This window comes from Elgaria multicarinata, chromosome 10 (genome assembly GCF_023053635.1).
Source record: "Elgaria multicarinata webbii isolate HBS135686 ecotype San Diego chromosome 10, rElgMul1.1.pri, whole genome shotgun sequence".
Classification (NCBI taxonomy): Eukaryota; Metazoa; Chordata; class Lepidosauria; order Squamata; family Anguidae; genus Elgaria; species Elgaria multicarinata.
Window position 1 is genome coordinate 36263670 of NC_086180.1, and position 17874 is coordinate 36281543.

At 38.0% G+C, this 17874-nt stretch overlaps 1 protein-coding gene across 2 annotated transcripts in view; it reads right to left on the bottom strand.

The window, feature by feature from the left end:
* Positions 1-1551: 1551 nt before the first annotated feature.
* Positions 1552-17874, bottom strand: part of TRPC3 (transient receptor potential cation channel subfamily C member 3) — a 65471-nt gene continuing 49148 nt past the window's right edge. For both annotated transcript variants that reach the window (XM_063136257.1, XM_063136258.1), the window contains exons 8-12: positions 17669-17864; positions 13075-13284; positions 10565-10648; positions 6025-6100; positions 1552-2791 (exon numbers count right to left, since the gene is read on the bottom strand). In XM_063136257.1, the coding sequence (XP_062992327.1) occupies positions 2649-2791; positions 6025-6100; positions 10565-10648; positions 13075-13284; positions 17669-17864 (709 nt within the window). In that variant the 3' untranslated portion in view covers positions 1552-2648. The remainder of the gene's footprint in view (positions 2792-6024; positions 6101-10564; positions 10649-13074; positions 13285-17668; positions 17865-17874) is intronic.

Consider the following 17874-nt stretch of genomic DNA (forward strand, 5'->3'; position numbering starts at 1 on the left):
GCTTGACCTGCCATCTCTGCTCAAGGTGCATAATAGTGACAATGAACATGCACAGATTTGGCTTGAACAGCACATTTCATTTCAGATCAGTAGACAGAGCAAACATAATCCACACTACTATGCCACCAGCCTACTCTTTCCATAGGGCTGAGGATATGGGACCTCAGAACCCCAAAACTGCCTCTTCTCTTCCTCTTTTCCTACATTCATACTGCTTTGGATCCTTTTGCCTGCCCTATTCCTTTCTTGAGTCTTTATAAGCGTTTCAGCCAAAGGCAGATTAAACCATTTTGCTTGGCTTTAGGGCAGCTCATTATCATCAATCATAATCACCAAATCCCTTAGTAGTTCTGCTGAGCATGAACAGAGAGTCTTTCCTTCAACATGAGCAATTGAAGCTTGTCATTCCCTATTTAGAATTAAGAAATAGTGCTTCTTTTAAGAACAAATGGAGTCATCCATGCAGATTTGAGCACTTAATTTTAGAAATTAAACACTATCCTCACCTTGAAAGCACTTCAAAATTATTTTAACACCCTCCCTCTTTTTAATCTAATACATTAATACCATTACTCTACTACCACCACTAAACTGTATGATAAATTTCTGATTTATTTTTTAAAGAGTAACTGGCTGTGTTCAGACAACACAATAGCTAATGATGGGTTAACAGTCAACTCCACGGTTGATTATTGAGGTGGTACAACTCACACAACTTGATTATAATCAACTGTGATGTGGATTAAGGTCAGCGTCGAATTGTCTATTAGTCAATGTTGTGTTTGATTGACACATCCCCAGCCCTCTCCCATGCCAATCCTCCCACTGGTATCCCATCAGCCATTGTGAGTTCTGCTAGCTAGGCTAGAGAAGCAACAGCCACTTTGGTTGCTCTTGGCAGGGGAGTCTGTAGTCGCTGAAAATTAACTAACTGTGTGCGACAAAATAGTCAATAGTGCCAAAATATGACACAATAACCAACAGTTGTTCAAATAATCAACTCTGAACAGCATTGGTTATTTCAACGGAATAGCCAACTGTGGTGTGAAAATGTCCTGACAGATGACACATAACCTACCATTGACTATTTAACCCACCGTTGGTTTTCGTGTCGTCCGAGCCCAGTCAGTGTTTCTTGGTACTCATTTTCAGTGACCTATTTTTAACAATAACATTTGTATTTCTTGCACGTAATATATTATTTTTAGTACACAATGTAGGAATTAAAATCCGTATTGAGAATGTCAAACGTGTATGATATACTTGTACTAAAATAATAAACTGTGATGTGTGGTGCAGAAGAGATTAAAAGAGGGTTTTCAAAGTGTAACAAACATTTATGGATACTACCTGGTTTACCACGTATCAAGTTGTATGCATAAGATCATTTAATACTAATTAAATATTTCTTAAGATATCTTAAAAGTGTTATCTTAGCTGTATGTTTGTTACTTTCAAGTGATTAAATGCACAAAAGGATCTTTATAGTATCCCATTCACACACCCTAAATCCAGTTGCAGTATTAAAAACAACAGTCAATAAAGTATGAATATTTTATTTAACAAGTAAGCATCAGAGGCATTATTTAGAACCATGTAACAAAATATCAGCCCTGCATAGTATCTTAAATTTTAAAAAATTATCTTCACAACATGAAAATGTATATTTTGACAGCTCACATTAGTTAAAAGTAAAAAAAACACTAGTTCCTATTCTGAAAGCAAATATGATGCAAATATATATGTAAATATAACAGCATTATTAATATTATAGACACATTTTATCTCCACTGTTAAACATTCAGTTGCCAATGCCTCAAATTTTTTATTTCTTTAAGAAAGCTGATAAATAAAGGGGTGTGATCCAGTGAAAGTTAAGCACTATGATCCTATGCACCAGTTCTAGGGAATAAGACCCACTTAACCTAGGGGGCCTGTTTCCAAGTAAGCATGCATAGGCTTGAACTGTGATTAGGTTGGGTCCAGAGTTAGACATAGTTAGGGTAGTCCCATTGAAATCAATGAGACTTTAATTTAGTCAGGACTAATTTGTCCTATTCATTTCAAAGGGTCTACTGTAAGCATGATAATACTTGGATCCCACCCATTGCTTTCAATTTAGAAAGAACATGCCACTGAAATCAACGGGAGTTAAACATGCTTAACTTTGGCTGGGTCATTTCAAGTAATCTTTCATGGGCTGGCTGCATTTTAGTCACTACATTCCACAGAACCCTGTTCACACATGATAGTGGACAGATACGCAGCATACTCCTAAGTATGTTTACTCCCAAGTAAGCAAGTTTAGGATTGCAGCCTTAGTCTACAGTGTTGGTTTTCCTTTCTTCAGTGCAAAGAATATTTGTTGTATTGAGAAAACTATTAGCAATGCAGGATTGTTTAGATACAACTTACTGTATTAAATAGATGCAAAATACACTTTATAATACACATTAAATAAACTTTTTTTTTGCATGTAAATTCATAAAATTTTCTAAGACTGTATTTCAAACAAAGCTGTACATAAAGTTATTTAGTGCTAAAAATCTACAATACAATTTTCAAGTATAATTCACTCAGAAATATTATTGCCAATACTTGTGCTATGGTCAAAATCCAGGGACTGAATAAGAATATGTCACTTGAGATCATTCACATCTCGATATATTTGGGTTGAGTTTCTCACTGAGTTTATGTATGAGAATTGCCAACTCTTCTGTTGCTTGTGACTTGTCTTCTAGAAGTTCATAGCGAAGACTGGAAATATCTTGTTTAATTTCCTTTAGTTCACCTGTGTACATAGTAAAAAGATAAAGTTGTTGACACAGTTTAAGAATATTTGAAGTATCCTTCTATTGTAGTTCTTACAATAATTCACAGGAAGACCAAGAATTTGAAGTTCTCAAATTAATACACCATAAGAGTGCATGCTTTAATTAATCAGTGAGTTTCTCAAATAAAGATTTTATTGCAGTCTTATTGCATTTTTTCTCCAAACTTATAGAGTTAACAACAGGTAATGATGTCTGTTCCCTAGAATTTAAGGACCTGCAGCCATGAAAGCCACATGGGCACACTCATCCCTTCTTCTTGAGCCAAAAGTTATGGATAGGGGGTAAAAAATGACTTCTTTCTATTTTGTGTTTCCAGTTAACAGATAGTTTGCTAATCAGGTTCCCTTACATGGTAAGAATCAATGGCTAACTACACTGCTTACTTGAAGGGTGTTTCCAGGTGAGGTTTTAATGGTGTCTTTACTGTGCCTCATTTAGAGAAGTGTTTAATGAAAGAAAAATTAAGTCTAGTATGTACAATTTTAACTGTGATATTCATATATTTAGCATTTCAGGACTGTGACACCATTTTAGAAGCCCTGACTAATCCTGACATCAACACTGAGAAGTGGAACATTTTAGACAAAAAGATGAAGAATCTCAGAGTTATACAAAAGAAAGAATTAGTATCAAAATCCAAGCTTCTCCATTCCAGTCAGTTCTGGGTATATAAGAATGGACTAGTAAGATATTTGAAACTGGATTGAGACAAATATAAATGGCCCATTTTTTAAAGGCGTGCCCTTAGCAGGGATTTTTGTGGTTTTCAGAAGATGTATGCAAATAATCAGGGCAGGCATCAAAGGTAGGCATGGTCGGGCACTTCCTGGGAACCCACACTTCAGCAGAGCCCCACTGACAAGCGCTCCCTGGAGTTGCTCCCCCTCTTCACCATGGCAACCTGCTTGTTCATCTGCCTCTTGCTCTAGCCCAGGCAACAGTAGGGGGTGAGAAGGAGGAGCAGTAGATGCCCCTGCCTACTTGCTCACCGGCTTTCTGACAATGGTCGCCCTGAGATCCCACTGATACAGGGCAAGATTCAAATGTTTGAATAAATAATAAAATGGTGGTGAGAAGGTAAACTCAGTGTTGATCTACAGAAGTAGTTCATAGCATTCATATACAACTGCTATCCTCTGTATTTGTTGATAGGATTTTAATTTAAGCTCATGGGATTTTTAGAGGGAAAACATGTGCATCATGTATGCTACAACAGGAACATTATTAAAAGAACTCCAGGGACTGTTTTCCTCCCCTATTCATATTCATGAGTTTTGAGTCACATTGATGGTTCTGAGAATTTGCCTTGGGGCCAAAGCACGAAGTATGTCTCTCATGCAATCTAGGCCTCTGGGTGGTTATTTTGTTGTTGATGGGCTTCTTTGGATAGCAACTTTAAGTCAAAATATGAATCCATAATAGATTCTTTATTGTAGTTAAAGACTCTAATCTAAGCTTCTAATCTAATGTTATATGAAATGGCTGCCTGCAAAGCCATCTTAATCTGCAGCCAGATTTCACATGAATCATTTACTCTCTCCTGTGTAAGACAGAAATGCAATTTTAAATGTGACTGTATCAAGTTTTTCAGCCAAATCGATGGCCCATACAGGAAGGAGGATTTACAACCATATTTCAGTCTTCCTGGTTGGTTGGTTTTTCTCACCTGTGAACAGATGCATTCTATTTTAAGTGCATGTTTAATCTTCCATACATCATTTTTCCATAGAGTTGTATACATTTGAGAAATATTATTCCCTTATATACACTCCTTGTATGGAAGTGTGATTTGAAAGTCTTGTCAGATTCGCTGATGCAGATTTCATTCACAATCTCCCTTGTCTGCTATTCGGTAAAGCTGAAATGGTTACAGAAAATTTCATCCCTCCCTACCTGCAATGCTACTGCTGTGCCCAAGAAGGAAGGGGATATTTTATCATTCAAAGGGGCCATGCTGGTGTGCACAGTAATAGTTTAATTTTTTGTTTAAGTTTGCAAGGCATCAATTACATTGATAAGACTTTCCACTTAATAGAACATCTCCCTGTTTCCAAGGGTCCCTAATCTCAAGAAACTTAATTCATTCCATTAATCCTTTCAGATGGGCTGTCAAAGCTGAGTTTGAAGAAGCTCGCTGATTTTCTCAACTTCGTATGGTCAGGGCTAAACTGGATGCTATTTTAAATGTGTAGCATCTTCATGATCCTAACATTTTATTTTACTCTAGAGTAAGCTTGTGCGATTTGGATTAGGACAATCACACTTGAGTGGGGGGCAGGGTTGGTTATACTTTCCCACCCAGCTACTTGCATAACTCTAAAACAAACCATGGGTTATGTGAGGGTTGTTTAATCCTCACATAACTCACGCTTGGTAGGTTTACACAACACAACAAACCCCCAGGTGGGGGTTGCAGTCAAAATGTTGGCCACATGTGCCCTACACATATCATAGCCTCACCAGTCGGCTGTTGTGTTGTCTAAACAGCCTCAATGAAACTGACTAATATTTGTGGCTGGGGGAACCCTATATTATATGTTGGAGATAGATCAGTAGCTGCAGTATACAGTATGACTGTTACTTTTTTTCTGAAGCAACTAGGTACTCCCTATTTCATATTTTATCCTAAATTTGGGGATTTTAAAATTTGCAGAAACAATATTTAGTCTATCATTCTGCCATTGCATTCCTTCAACTTGAAAGAAGTATTTATGGAAAGGGAGGGTGTTTATGGTAAGAAGAAAAACAATTATATTGCAAGAAATAATATAAAATATTTGGTATTGAGTTGAAAACACACCACACAAAAAATCTTTTGGTTCTTTCTTTTTCTGAATGGATATGCAGAACTGAGCTAGTGCAGCATGAGACCAAATAGTTGTGGGAAACTACATGTATGATACTTTGAACTATTTATATCTAGGTATATAGTATTCCACATAATTTATTAAGCCCATCTTAATAAATGATTAGCAAATGGTCTGTTGCTAATCCTTTGTTCACCAGAAATGGAAAATAAACAAAGGAAGATTAATCTACAATTGCTCTATGGTTTGCTCCAGATGTCTTACTAAAACATTTATGGTAGTATACTAGTTACTATGCTGTGGTCTGACTCAGTAGCTAAATATACAACATTTAGAGTCCTTCTATTACACAAGTAGATTAATGAGTCTGCACTGGCTCTTACCTTCATTGACTTCATCATTTTCCTTGTCCACTTGTGCTTTCAGAACATAACGTTTTATAAGTCTCTTCATTATTTGCTGTTGGAGAAAATAATCAGGTAATTATTCCACAGCCTATGATTGCAATCTTAAGCACACTTATATGAACAAAAATTCCATATAAATTAGTGGGAGTTTCTTCTGAGTAAATATCAGAATGTTAGTTCCAAAAGTGTGCCCCTTGGAACCAACCATCTATTTTAATGCAGTCAAGTATTTCACTTTCACATTTTCTTTAGTCCAGTGAGAAGACCCATTCATTAAACCACAGGCCCCTTAAAATTTCTTTTTAAAACCTATATTTTTATTGAGAAAGTGTTTCATATATTTTGTATAAAAATAGAAGCAAACAAGTAAAACCATAATTTTGAAATCATAGCCTCTTCCATATTTTTAAGTTTTACAATTAAGGGTGTCAAAAGAAATCAAGTAAGACGCTGTCGAGATGCCAAGTATTAATGGGCAACTTTGAGACCTCTGTTTTCTGTTCTTATGATTCTTAAGAAGAGCCTCTATATAGAGAGCTCTTCAGTCCAAATTTGACAAGCAGACTTCTCCTGACCAAGGAGATGGCATGCTGCCAGTGTGGTCACCAGGTAAGCTCTCACCCCTTGGGAAGGTAAACCTTAATCTCTTGGTGGTGAGAGAGAAGGACAAAAAAGCCAAATTGCTTATATGGCCTTTTCTATTTATTTATTTTAATTTAGAAAAAAGGGTGTAAGGAGGTGTATACAATTGTGCATGGTCTGAAGAAACTGAATAAGGAGAAGGTTTTCTCCCTCACTCATAATACTAGAACCTGGGTTCATTCAGTGAAGCATAATGGTGGGAGATTCAGGACATAAAAGGAAGTGCTTCACACAGCATGTAGTGAAACTATAGAATTTACTTCCACAAGATGTGATAGCCACCAATTAGAATAGCTTCGAACAGGGATATAAGGCTTTCAATGGCTACTAGTCTTGTACACTGTTGTTTATCTGTGTTACTGTTTTACTGGTCAATGTTGTTATGTTCCATCATATAATTATTTATTCAGCATTTAAAATACTGAAATAACAACCTTGCAAAGGATTTAGCTCCCTCTCAATGCTGTAAAGCCCTTTCACCACAAGGTGTCACCAAAGGTTTTGTTTTTTATCTGACTTTATTCATGAGAGGTGAGGCCTTTGGCAGTGGAGTGGGGCTACTTCAAGTAAAAACCTTCCAATAGCAAACTCAGTACTGACAGAAATGGAGCCAAAATGGGACCACTAAGAGAAAAGAAAAGTATCAGCATAAATTAATCCAGAAAAGGGAAAACAGGCTTCCAATTTAGATCTGGCTTGGCATGGCTTTGGGGACTTTGCAAGGCAAGGATTAGGGAACAGCAGAATGAGCACTCTGGAAAAGCCAAGAGAGGAGGTTCTGCAAAGGCACTCTTCTTTGGTTAATTAACTGATGTGTTAGGTGAATCGTGTGAAGAAAAGGATAGGGCGTACAGAACGCATGCAGATGCAACACTCTCAATATATTTATCATGGTTATTTATTTATTTCTAGAATGCATTAGTCTCTCTGTAGCTAAAAGCTTTCAGGGTGATGTTCAATTAAACACAAATAAAAGCTAAATAAATCAATAGTAAAACAATGAATTAAAACAGTAATTAATTAAAAGCAGAAGAAGAAAATCTAAAAGTACCAAGGAGATAAAATGACTTAAAACAAAACAGAGCAACAGAACTACAACAGTAAAAGGCCTGAGAGAATAAAAAGGTGCTGAAAAGATAACAAAGGAGGCACCAAGTGGACCTCTCAGGATGATATTCCATTATACAGGGCTACTACGGAAAAGGCTATGAGACTAGGAAGGAACTTCAGGACTGCACACTACCCCGGTCTCTCCCCAGCCCCTCCCCTCTCACACAACACTCCACCTGCACTGCTAGGCTTAGGTATGGCTTTGTGTGACTTCAAGATTAATGTTAACTACAGTTAACAATGTAGTTGCCTCTCAAAGCAGCCTCAAACCCTGCTATAAAATCTTATTAAAAAGGAACCCTAATTAAGGCTGGCAGAAGTTGAACCAGAGGAGAGAAGCAGCTTGCAACCCCTCAGCTCCCAATCTTAGATTGTGTGATCTGCTGCTTTAAAACTGTGCCTTGTTTTAACCACAATTGCTTTTGGTTTTAGCTTGTATTTTGTTTTATTTTGTACTGTGTTTATTTTCTGTAAGCCATCTTGTGTAGTTTCATAGAAAGGAAGGGTATACACCCATTAATGCAAAATAATAAACACATTTAAAAAAACCCCAAAAAAACCACCCAAAGCCTCCCCAAAAGGACTGAGCATGCTCAGTTCTTTCCAAGAATCATGGAATGTTAGTGTCAGCTGAAAAAAAAAGACAGAAAAATGAGAGGCCAGCAGAATGGCTTGCTTGAACCCTTTACAGCTTATATCTTGGAGGAAGGTGAAGCTGGTGGGCACCCTGAAGAGGAACACTCCTGCTGTGGGTGAGGGTATACTGCAACATTTCCCAATCACAAAGTAACCACTATGAAAGACTCCAACAGAGGCAACCTTATGGCAGCTCCTGTTACACAGCTCTCATTGGTGTGTATAGCAGAAACAAATGTTTGGGAAGATGCCTGGCCTACAGAGGCCACAGCGTAACAAGGAAAACTCAGGCAAATATTCAGTTAGGTATTTTTATTTGCAGATTCCCAGACAGATAACGCTGGACCCTACCCTGTTTCGCAGACCTTCCTCCTCTTTCTTTAGCCAGGTTCCCTTTTCTTTTGAGGCTGAGTTTGCCATGTAGGGTGCACAATAATGCTATCCCACTCTCTGCTCCATGCCGAGGTCCCTCTGGCTACTTTGCCCATTTTTGGTTATCATGACATCATTGTCAGATGCCACAGATAGCAGCAAAGCTGGGCTGGCACTGCAGGAGTACAAAGCAGGGGAGAAGGCGGGTGCACACTTGATCCCCAGCCACAGAGTGTCCACATCTGTTAACTATCTAGACAGGGCTATCTGTAAAATGGGAGGGTGGGATGAACATACATAGTGTGCCATGACTGTATCGAGTCACAGACAGAGAGAACTGTGACTGGGTCAACATGATCAACCTCATAATGGTGTCATTTTTTCCAGCTTTTTCCAGCTTCATTTGTGACCTTCCTGTCCAATGAACACACAGAAAAAAGGTATGCATACATCCTATGATATTCTGTCGATGGGAAGAAATTAATTTTTTCAAGGACTACTGTCAGAACTGTCAAGCTGAATTGGAATTCAAATTCTTCCCTTGTATTCTATTATAGCAACCGCCAAAGAGCTAGTCTGCATTTGAATTCAGGAAATAAAAACCTCATGTATTACATGGCGCAAGGTCAGACTTATGTCAACAGTAAGAGGGTGGGGGCATGGGAAAAACTTTCATATCACTGCATCTGAATAATATGTGTTTGCTTGTTTATGCAGATCTGTATTTAAATTATTCATGTGATTTTTCTTCTCATTGATCTTTTTGAGATGGACTATATCACATTCTGAACTTTTGTTAAAATATTTTTCTTTAGTTCAGTTAATAATAATAATAATAATAATAATAATAATAATAATAATAATAATAGAAGAGTAATCCTATGGTCTCTAGTAAAGGATCCCAGGGACCATAGGATATCTCAGATACCCCCTCTGAGGTCAGACAGCACTCCGATTTGGAATGCAGGGTCAGAGATCCAAACCCACCCACCCCGCCCCCCAGCCAGTACAGAGAGAACCATGCTATCAGCCTCTACAAGTTTGGAAAATAGACTTTGGAGAGGAAAATGGGAGCGTTTCAATGTGTGAGGAGCAGAGCAGACTGGAAAACCTAGAATAGAATTTATCTTTCCTCCAGCCTCCTTCTCTCCCCCTGCAAAGCACTTTCGCTAGACAGGCTGAGAAGCTTAACTAGTGAAAGAAAGTGGACAGGGAGGCAAAGACTGCCTTCACTGCTCCTCCCTACTCTGTTGGCTTCAGCCCGGCAGGGCATAGGAATCTTGGAAGCTACTGAGTTCGGGGGCGTACTAGCAGCGAGGCACAAACCACTGGATTGCAACCTAAATAATTTTAATTATTGAATTAAAAATAATAATAAAAAATAATTTTAATTATTGACTGAAAGTTCATGAACAAGTACATTTTCTGCTGTGTTTCAGGGGCATGCAGCACACCATCCATGTACTCGCTGACATGTTTCTTAGCATTCCTGCCACAGAACCTGCAAAGTTTATAAACCTTCAAGTTTAAAAACTAGTTTGGGGCTTTGGCACATGAGCTGTGAATAGAAAACACTGGGGGGGGGGGGTTAATGAATGCAAGAATTGTTCCTTCCCACAATCTTTGTGCCAAGCAATTAACAGATATGCCACAAAATCTTCTCTTATACTGTGACAACCCAGCATAGCAGCAGGATGGAAACTCATCATTTATTCACATAATGACAACTGCATGAGCTGTCCAAGTAACTACGTACCTGATAGCGTGTTGGCTGATTGAGAATGCTATTAAAGCTGTGTGATTCAAAAACCCTCGAGTTCGATTGGGAAAAGAGGTTTAGCTAGGAAAAAATAAATCTAAATTAGAATATCTTCCAACTATAATCTGATATTACTTTATTACTGAGTACAGAAATGTATTTTCTTTAGCATAAAATTCTGAAAGTAATAAGTTGAGCTTTGATTCTATCTGCCCCTTCTGCATATATTTACTCATAACTTCAAGGAACTTGGGAGTAAATTAACCAGAATCATGAAAAGTAATATGTATTCCTGGAAAACAATTCACCATTTAACAAATTTAAGCCTGGTTTGCACTTGCTAGCAGCTTCCATGTATGCAGCTCATGGCCAGGATAAACAGGAGTTCAAAAGTAAACAGAATATTAATATTAAAATAAAGATGAATACTGAAAAGAAGTGACATTAGATTGCCAGCAGAGGAGCTTGTTATTTTCACTTAATATTTATGCTCCTTCACCTCTTATTAGCAGTGTAGATATTTAGTTGCTGCAACAAGGGAAGAGATGATAAGAATGAGGGGCTCATCCAGAGCAAATTAACAAAGAATGAAGACAGAGAGAATTCATAGCACATTCCTCAGTGAACCTGCTTGCTCCCACAAACAAACAAAAAACCAGCTGCATAAATTGGTCTTTATTCTCAACATATTTAGATATACATCTTTCTCAAGGGAAAAAGATCTAGGACTGCTAAAGAGTAAATATAAGAACTCTTTCCCTTGGGGGGGGGGGAAACAATATAAAAATGTGTTAGGAATAAGAACCAATAAATGAATGCTCGTTTTTTGACAAGGAATCAAAAACCCTTACAACAGTTTTTGATTCCTTGTCACTGTACAAATCTAGTTTGCTCCAAGCAGTTGCAATTTAATTAACAGGCATAAGGGTTGCTCAGTTATTCCACCCACCTATATATTGAATGCATAGAAGGGAATTGGGACTGCGCCACTCCTCCCAACCGTCAATTTATGGAAGTTAATGACATCGAAGAAGGGCCAGGCATACCAATGAATCAAATGCAAATTCATCAGTGAGTTTACTCCAGCCCATGCTTCAAGCGGACTGGCTACTTATTCTTTTAAAGTACTGCATCTACAACAATGAATTCATTCATTCATTCATTCATTCATTATTATTTTAAAAAGAAGCTTTAAAAAATAATGTGGAAAACTGCTCCAGAGATTAAAAAACTTGTTTTGTCAAATCTTAACCCTGTAAAGAAAATGTATATATGAACTGAATGAGTGAGGATAACGTTTCCAAATCAGGCTCACTACTCTAACAATAATCTGTCTTCACCTAAAAACATTCAATTTAAGGAATACTATGATGACCAGTGGGGATGTTCACACAACACACTAACCCACACTCAGTGGCTGAGTGGGGGTTATTTTGAACTGAGGGCTAACATGTTGACTGCATGCAGCTTGGGTGGCTTGTTAACCATGTGTTAACCACTCTGAATAACCCAACAATAAACCATGGGTTTTCAAGGTGGGTTGATTGAGAAAATAAGCAACCCCAGCTGTGTTCAGATAACATGCTAACCCACAGTTCAACAAACTACCCATGATTTAAAACAACCTGCACTCAACCACTGAGTGCTGGTTAGTGTGTTGTGTGAACAGCCCTATTGTGTAACCCTACCTACATTATAGCACACTTGCAGTAACAACGCCTGATCATCCTATCTCATGTAATAATGTTAAATCAATGCATAACAAGAGCTCTATTAAGGCATTAATCTCCCTCACACAATCAGAATTGTGGGTAGCAACTGTCCGCAATGGGGATCCTGCTCTATTCCTGAATTACAACCCTGGCTCTCCACTGCAGACAGTCACCCTCCAACTCATGGAGGCCACAGAGATGGTGACAAAAGGGGGCAGAGCTATTATGCTCATCTCTGCTTCATCAAGTTGGGGATTTAGATTGCTTGAATAGAGTTTAGGATTTGCTGAAAAGTGGGAAGATCTGATTTTTCTTCCATAGCCCTATACATCTGGGGTTGGATCCAGATTTAGTCATGTGCAATTGGACTGGAGGAAGCAGACTCCCCTGTCCCCTACTCCCACAGCAGCTGCTCCACCCCGCTGAAAATGCTACACAGAGGATCAATGACACTATCAAAAATCGGGCAAAGGCATCTTCCATGAGTAAAACACTTCTGACAACAGAAGGCAGATCCTAGATCCAACTCAATGGTGATGGTGAGGTTAAGTTCTATTTTCCATGATACAGCTCTCATTAGCCCTCTTCTACCCATGATACATTTATGCAGCCAAGTGATAGGGGCTGGATAGCCATATTTTGATTCTCTTTATCTTCCAGTACTGCGCAGTCTACAAACCTTTATCAACAACATTTATCTCATAAGTCAAACAATGAATTACCGTTCAAGAGATAGAAAATGATTAGCAAAGAAGAGTGTTTCATAAAACACTGTGAGTCTTGGTTTGTACCTACCCTGGATTTTGAGTTGCCTATTCCCATTTCCATATCCTTCTGTAGCCTTTTCCTTCTGCACTTAAATAATTTAATGATCCTCATGAAGAAATAAATAAAAGACTTCGGACTTGGTACAAGACTGAATGGAGGTGGCAGGGTTTTTCCATCATCGAAGTATGATAACCAGAGCTTAGAGCGTGCAAATTTCCATTCCACATCACTGTCATCCTATATCAGTAAAAGGGAAATGCCCATTTTTATTTCAAATATCCCGGTTATGTACTGCTTCTCTTTTTGCTATCAAAACAATACTCAGTTGGCATTAATCTTATGTAAACTGCCCAGACAGCTTCGACTATGGGGCGGCATAGAAATATAATTTTAAAGAATATTTGCTTTCTGCCACATTTTCACAATTCTCTCAATCTCAATCATCAACATCTTTATCCAGGACTTGCTTCCGAATAAGGAATCAGAGTCTGTGACTTTTCCCACTCCTATATTATATATCTCTTATCTCCTTGAATAGTCTTTCAAAAACTAGGAGAAAGCAGATTATGGATGGGATCCAAAGAGGTTTTTTTAGGCACTTCCACAAGCTTAGCCATAGCTAGTGGGATTTTTGACGTCTATTCCTTTTAACAATTGTCTCCTATGCCATAACATAAACTGCTTTGAGGATTCCCTCAGTCTGAAAACTGGATTGCTCTGAATAGAAACCCATGTCATTCAACAATTGGATTATAGAATACAGGGAGCTATAAATCAATAATAATAAAAAATGAATATGAGGGGTCACTTGGACACACCTCAACTTTCATAGAACTTGAAGCTGAGCTAAGAAAATGATCAGTTTAGCACTAGAAAATGTCATTGTTTGCAACATGTTAAACACATGGTATAGTAATAAGAGTGCTGAACTGGGAAGAGGTTCAAATCTCCATGGTGAGCTTCTCTACACCAGGGATATATAGGACGCTAGTAACTGACCACTCATGGAAGTTTGTGGGTTTTTTAAAGATGATGTCAACCTTCTACATGTCTCCCGCACCTTCCCCAGGTAAATCCCATTCTAAAAAAATAATAAAATAAAATACCCTGGATATCCCTATTCTTTTGAAATATCGCGTGATTTCCTGCTGTGTTACTCTACAAAGCACCCACCAGAGGACACTGTCATATTCAAGTATATGAGCACCATAAAGAAGGGACGTTTTCAGTTACAGATCATGCGGATGCCCCTTTCCACCAATGTAATTCAGCCCCTTATGCAAATTAAGAAGGAAGCACAAAGCCCTGATAAAACAACATGATTCCCCCTTAATGTAGACACCCCATCAGATTCAAATTCCCACTCAGCCATGAAGCTCTGCTCACTGGAGACCACACACTCTCAGCCTAAGCTACTTCACAGGGTTGTTGTGCAATTAAAAGGGGGTGGGGGAAAGAACCATGTATGCTGCACTGAGTTCCTAAGAAGAAGTGTTGGATAAAAACCTAATCAATAAAATAAAACAGACATTAAAGATGCAATCCTATACATTCTCCTTCTGGAACTCTCTTCCCGGAAAAGCTAGGCTGGCTCCCTCCTTGATGGGCTTTCGGAAGCAGGCTTAAACGTCTTTGTTCCAGCAGGCCTTTGGAGAATAATCTTGCCCTCCATCTATGTTAATGTCTTATAATTTTGTTGTGTATTTTAAACGTTTCTGGTTTTGTTTCCCCCCCCCCGCCCCAATGTATGTTTTAAACTTTGTAAGGCCGCCTTGAGGCCCAGCATTGGGCAAAAGGCGGGATAATAATAATAATAATAATAATAATAATAATAATAATAATGGTGATGATGATGATGATGATTAGTCCTATAACTCCCAGCATTCCCCACATCTTCCTTACATTATCCTTATTTTACTGCACCTTACTTAGAAAACATCCAGAACGAACTGATTAAATTCCTTAATCCTCTGTTGTGCCATCCTGCTGAATCCCAAATATAAAGCTTTCTAGTAGATAAAGTATGGCTGTCAGCAAATAAAGAACTTGTGTTAATTTAAGATAAAAGCCCTAGCTCTTTTTGCATATCTACCACCCTGCAGGTGTAAGTCCGTCCTTGAATGCTTTAGGATAAACACCAGTGTGTTTCTAATGTCATCTAAGATTAGATTCAAGCTTTAAATATGGTAAGCCGAAAATGATGCTTATATGGCATGTTGAACAATGAATATAAGCAATGCGGTTTAGTCATCACAACACTCTTATACTACACATTTTTGCCACTCTTACCAGCCATTAATCTAAGTAAGCGCTTAGAGAATAAAGGCTAATGTAGATTATGCATAGCACCAAAAAGAGGGGGATGCCAATAGAGGTGTCTGCCATGACACAGGCTCTGAACACCAGAGCTCACGTCTGCCACCACTTATTATGGGGCGACACAGGCTCTGAACACCAGACCCGGCCTAGGCTACTCCCTGCTCAAGCTAAGCACCACCGCTTGATACGCCTGAGGCAAGGGATAAAGCCCACCTTCCTCCAAACTATGTGGAGAAAGGGGTTTAAAATGGAGAAGGATTTTAATATATATAATAATGCACTGTGAGTTATATCTGCTTAGGTGAATGATTGTCAGAGTGGGTGTTATATGTGTAAACTTAAGATGATAAATGCCAAACAGACACGTGGGACTTTTGTGGTAGTTTAAAAACAAAACAATCAAAATTTATTTTTAAAAGTTCATAAGCTTTGTTTCAAATAACATTTAAAAACCTTTTTGAAACCTTTCATACAATCCGGTCACTCATTCACATTCGCGCTTTCCTTTTTCTCACACAATCACTCTTGAACTTTCTTTATTATCAGTATTGATTAATATACTTCCACTACGTGCACACCACACCCTAAAGACACCACTCACTACACTGACTCTCAAATTTCCCAGAACTTAAGTACCATTAGAGCACTACAGACTCTAAGAGTACCTAACAAGTCTCCCTGAAAAGCTTTCCTGAAAAGAACAAGAACTCCCAATCCCCTCAGTCATTCCCTTATATATCACTCCTCCCCCCTCCCAAGACATTCTAACTCCGCCCACTTAGGCCAACATTCTAAAATCCACAGACTTACAAACTGCAGACATACATTTGGAATTGACTTGTGGGGTGTAACGCCACAGTGTCCCCCCTCTTTTTAGCTCCCATATGGGTGGGTGGGGGGAATTAGGGATAAAGTGACTAAGTGGGAAGCTTTAAACCTCCCATACCCAGATATCAGACCTATCAGAGCATCATATGCACTCTTGAAAGTTAGGATCATCTACACAATACATATTTAACTTAGCATGTAGTTTATCCCTTAATCTTGTAGGACTCCAAGTCACCATTATTCAACAGTAAAAGTCAAAGGAAACCCTTGTGTGAAACTAGAAGTGTTAATGTATTAATTTATGGTCCAGTCAGGACCATGGATTTCTCTCCCCACTACAGGTGTTATATTAGCATAGCAAAGCTAGGAATATTATAATATTTATCTTGTACATATCAGGGCATGACATAGAAATATCACATATGGCCACTTTATATATCAGATGAAAGGTGTAATTCATAAATGTATTAAATAAATAACTAAAAGATATAATTTTTAAAAAGAAAATAATTCTGAGAAAATATCTTTTTTTAAAAATCTTGAAATTAACAGTTATTTTGTTGAAGACATAGATAACGCTATAAAGGGAGTTACCTATGCTGCAACAATTTTTATTAGAAAGGTAACTATAATACTGATTAGAGAGTCTAACAAATATTAATCAAAGTGCATTGTCATAAATTCAGATGGAATAAATTTAAAACTGTTTGCTTAGGTACTATGGTACCACCTCAAATAGTTTTCAGGGCTCACACACTAATCATAAGTGCCTTAAAGCTACAATATTTCAACAGCTTTAAACACCTTTGAAGCATTGCAATCAAAATCATATTCCAACACATTTGCAGTTCCTCTGTAAACAAGTTCTAAATAATGGTTCACGTGTAAATCAGCTTTTGCCAAAATGGTTATACATGACTACAAAACTGAACCATATACAATGAAAGAAATTATTTTGAAACAACCTGGCTAAATTTACCACGTAGTTAAATTAATTTAAGTTAATTTACCTAAAAGATACATTAACTTAAGTTCACAGAAAAAAGATGTCCATCTCCTCTTCCCCCATCCCCTGCAATTCCTGAAAATTTCTCCAGAGTGAGAACTTCCCTCTGCCCCTAACCTGAACAATCAGGAAGAGTTCTCTGAATTTTGGATGATTCTCCCCTCCCCAGAACCCCCTGTGACCCGTTTCACATTGTTCAGGTAGGCACACCAATGCTCCATAGAGGCCTTTTAGGGTGTGTAAGGGAAGGGGAGGACAAGAAGTTTTCCTTTTGTGAACTTCCTTAAGGCTGCAATCCTGTACACATTTACCTGGAAGCACCATTGAAGTCTGAGTAGATAAACATAGATTTGTGCTGTATATTTCTTGCTTTATGATCCATTATTCTTATGATAAGTTGTGCAACAGTAAATAAATACAAAACTTACTGTTTTACACCAAAATAAGGAAGAAAGGATTGAGGCCTACCTCAATTTCTTGGTATGAGCTGTTGATCATGGCAATCAGCATGTTGAGTAAAACCACAACCATCGTTACATTGTATATTCCATACAACACATAGCCGATATTCTCGATAAATTTATGATCATATTTGAGGACAACTGACGTGACCTCCGATAAACCAAATATTGACCAAAATAAGGTCTTAAAGCTTTCTTCAACTCTGCATGGAA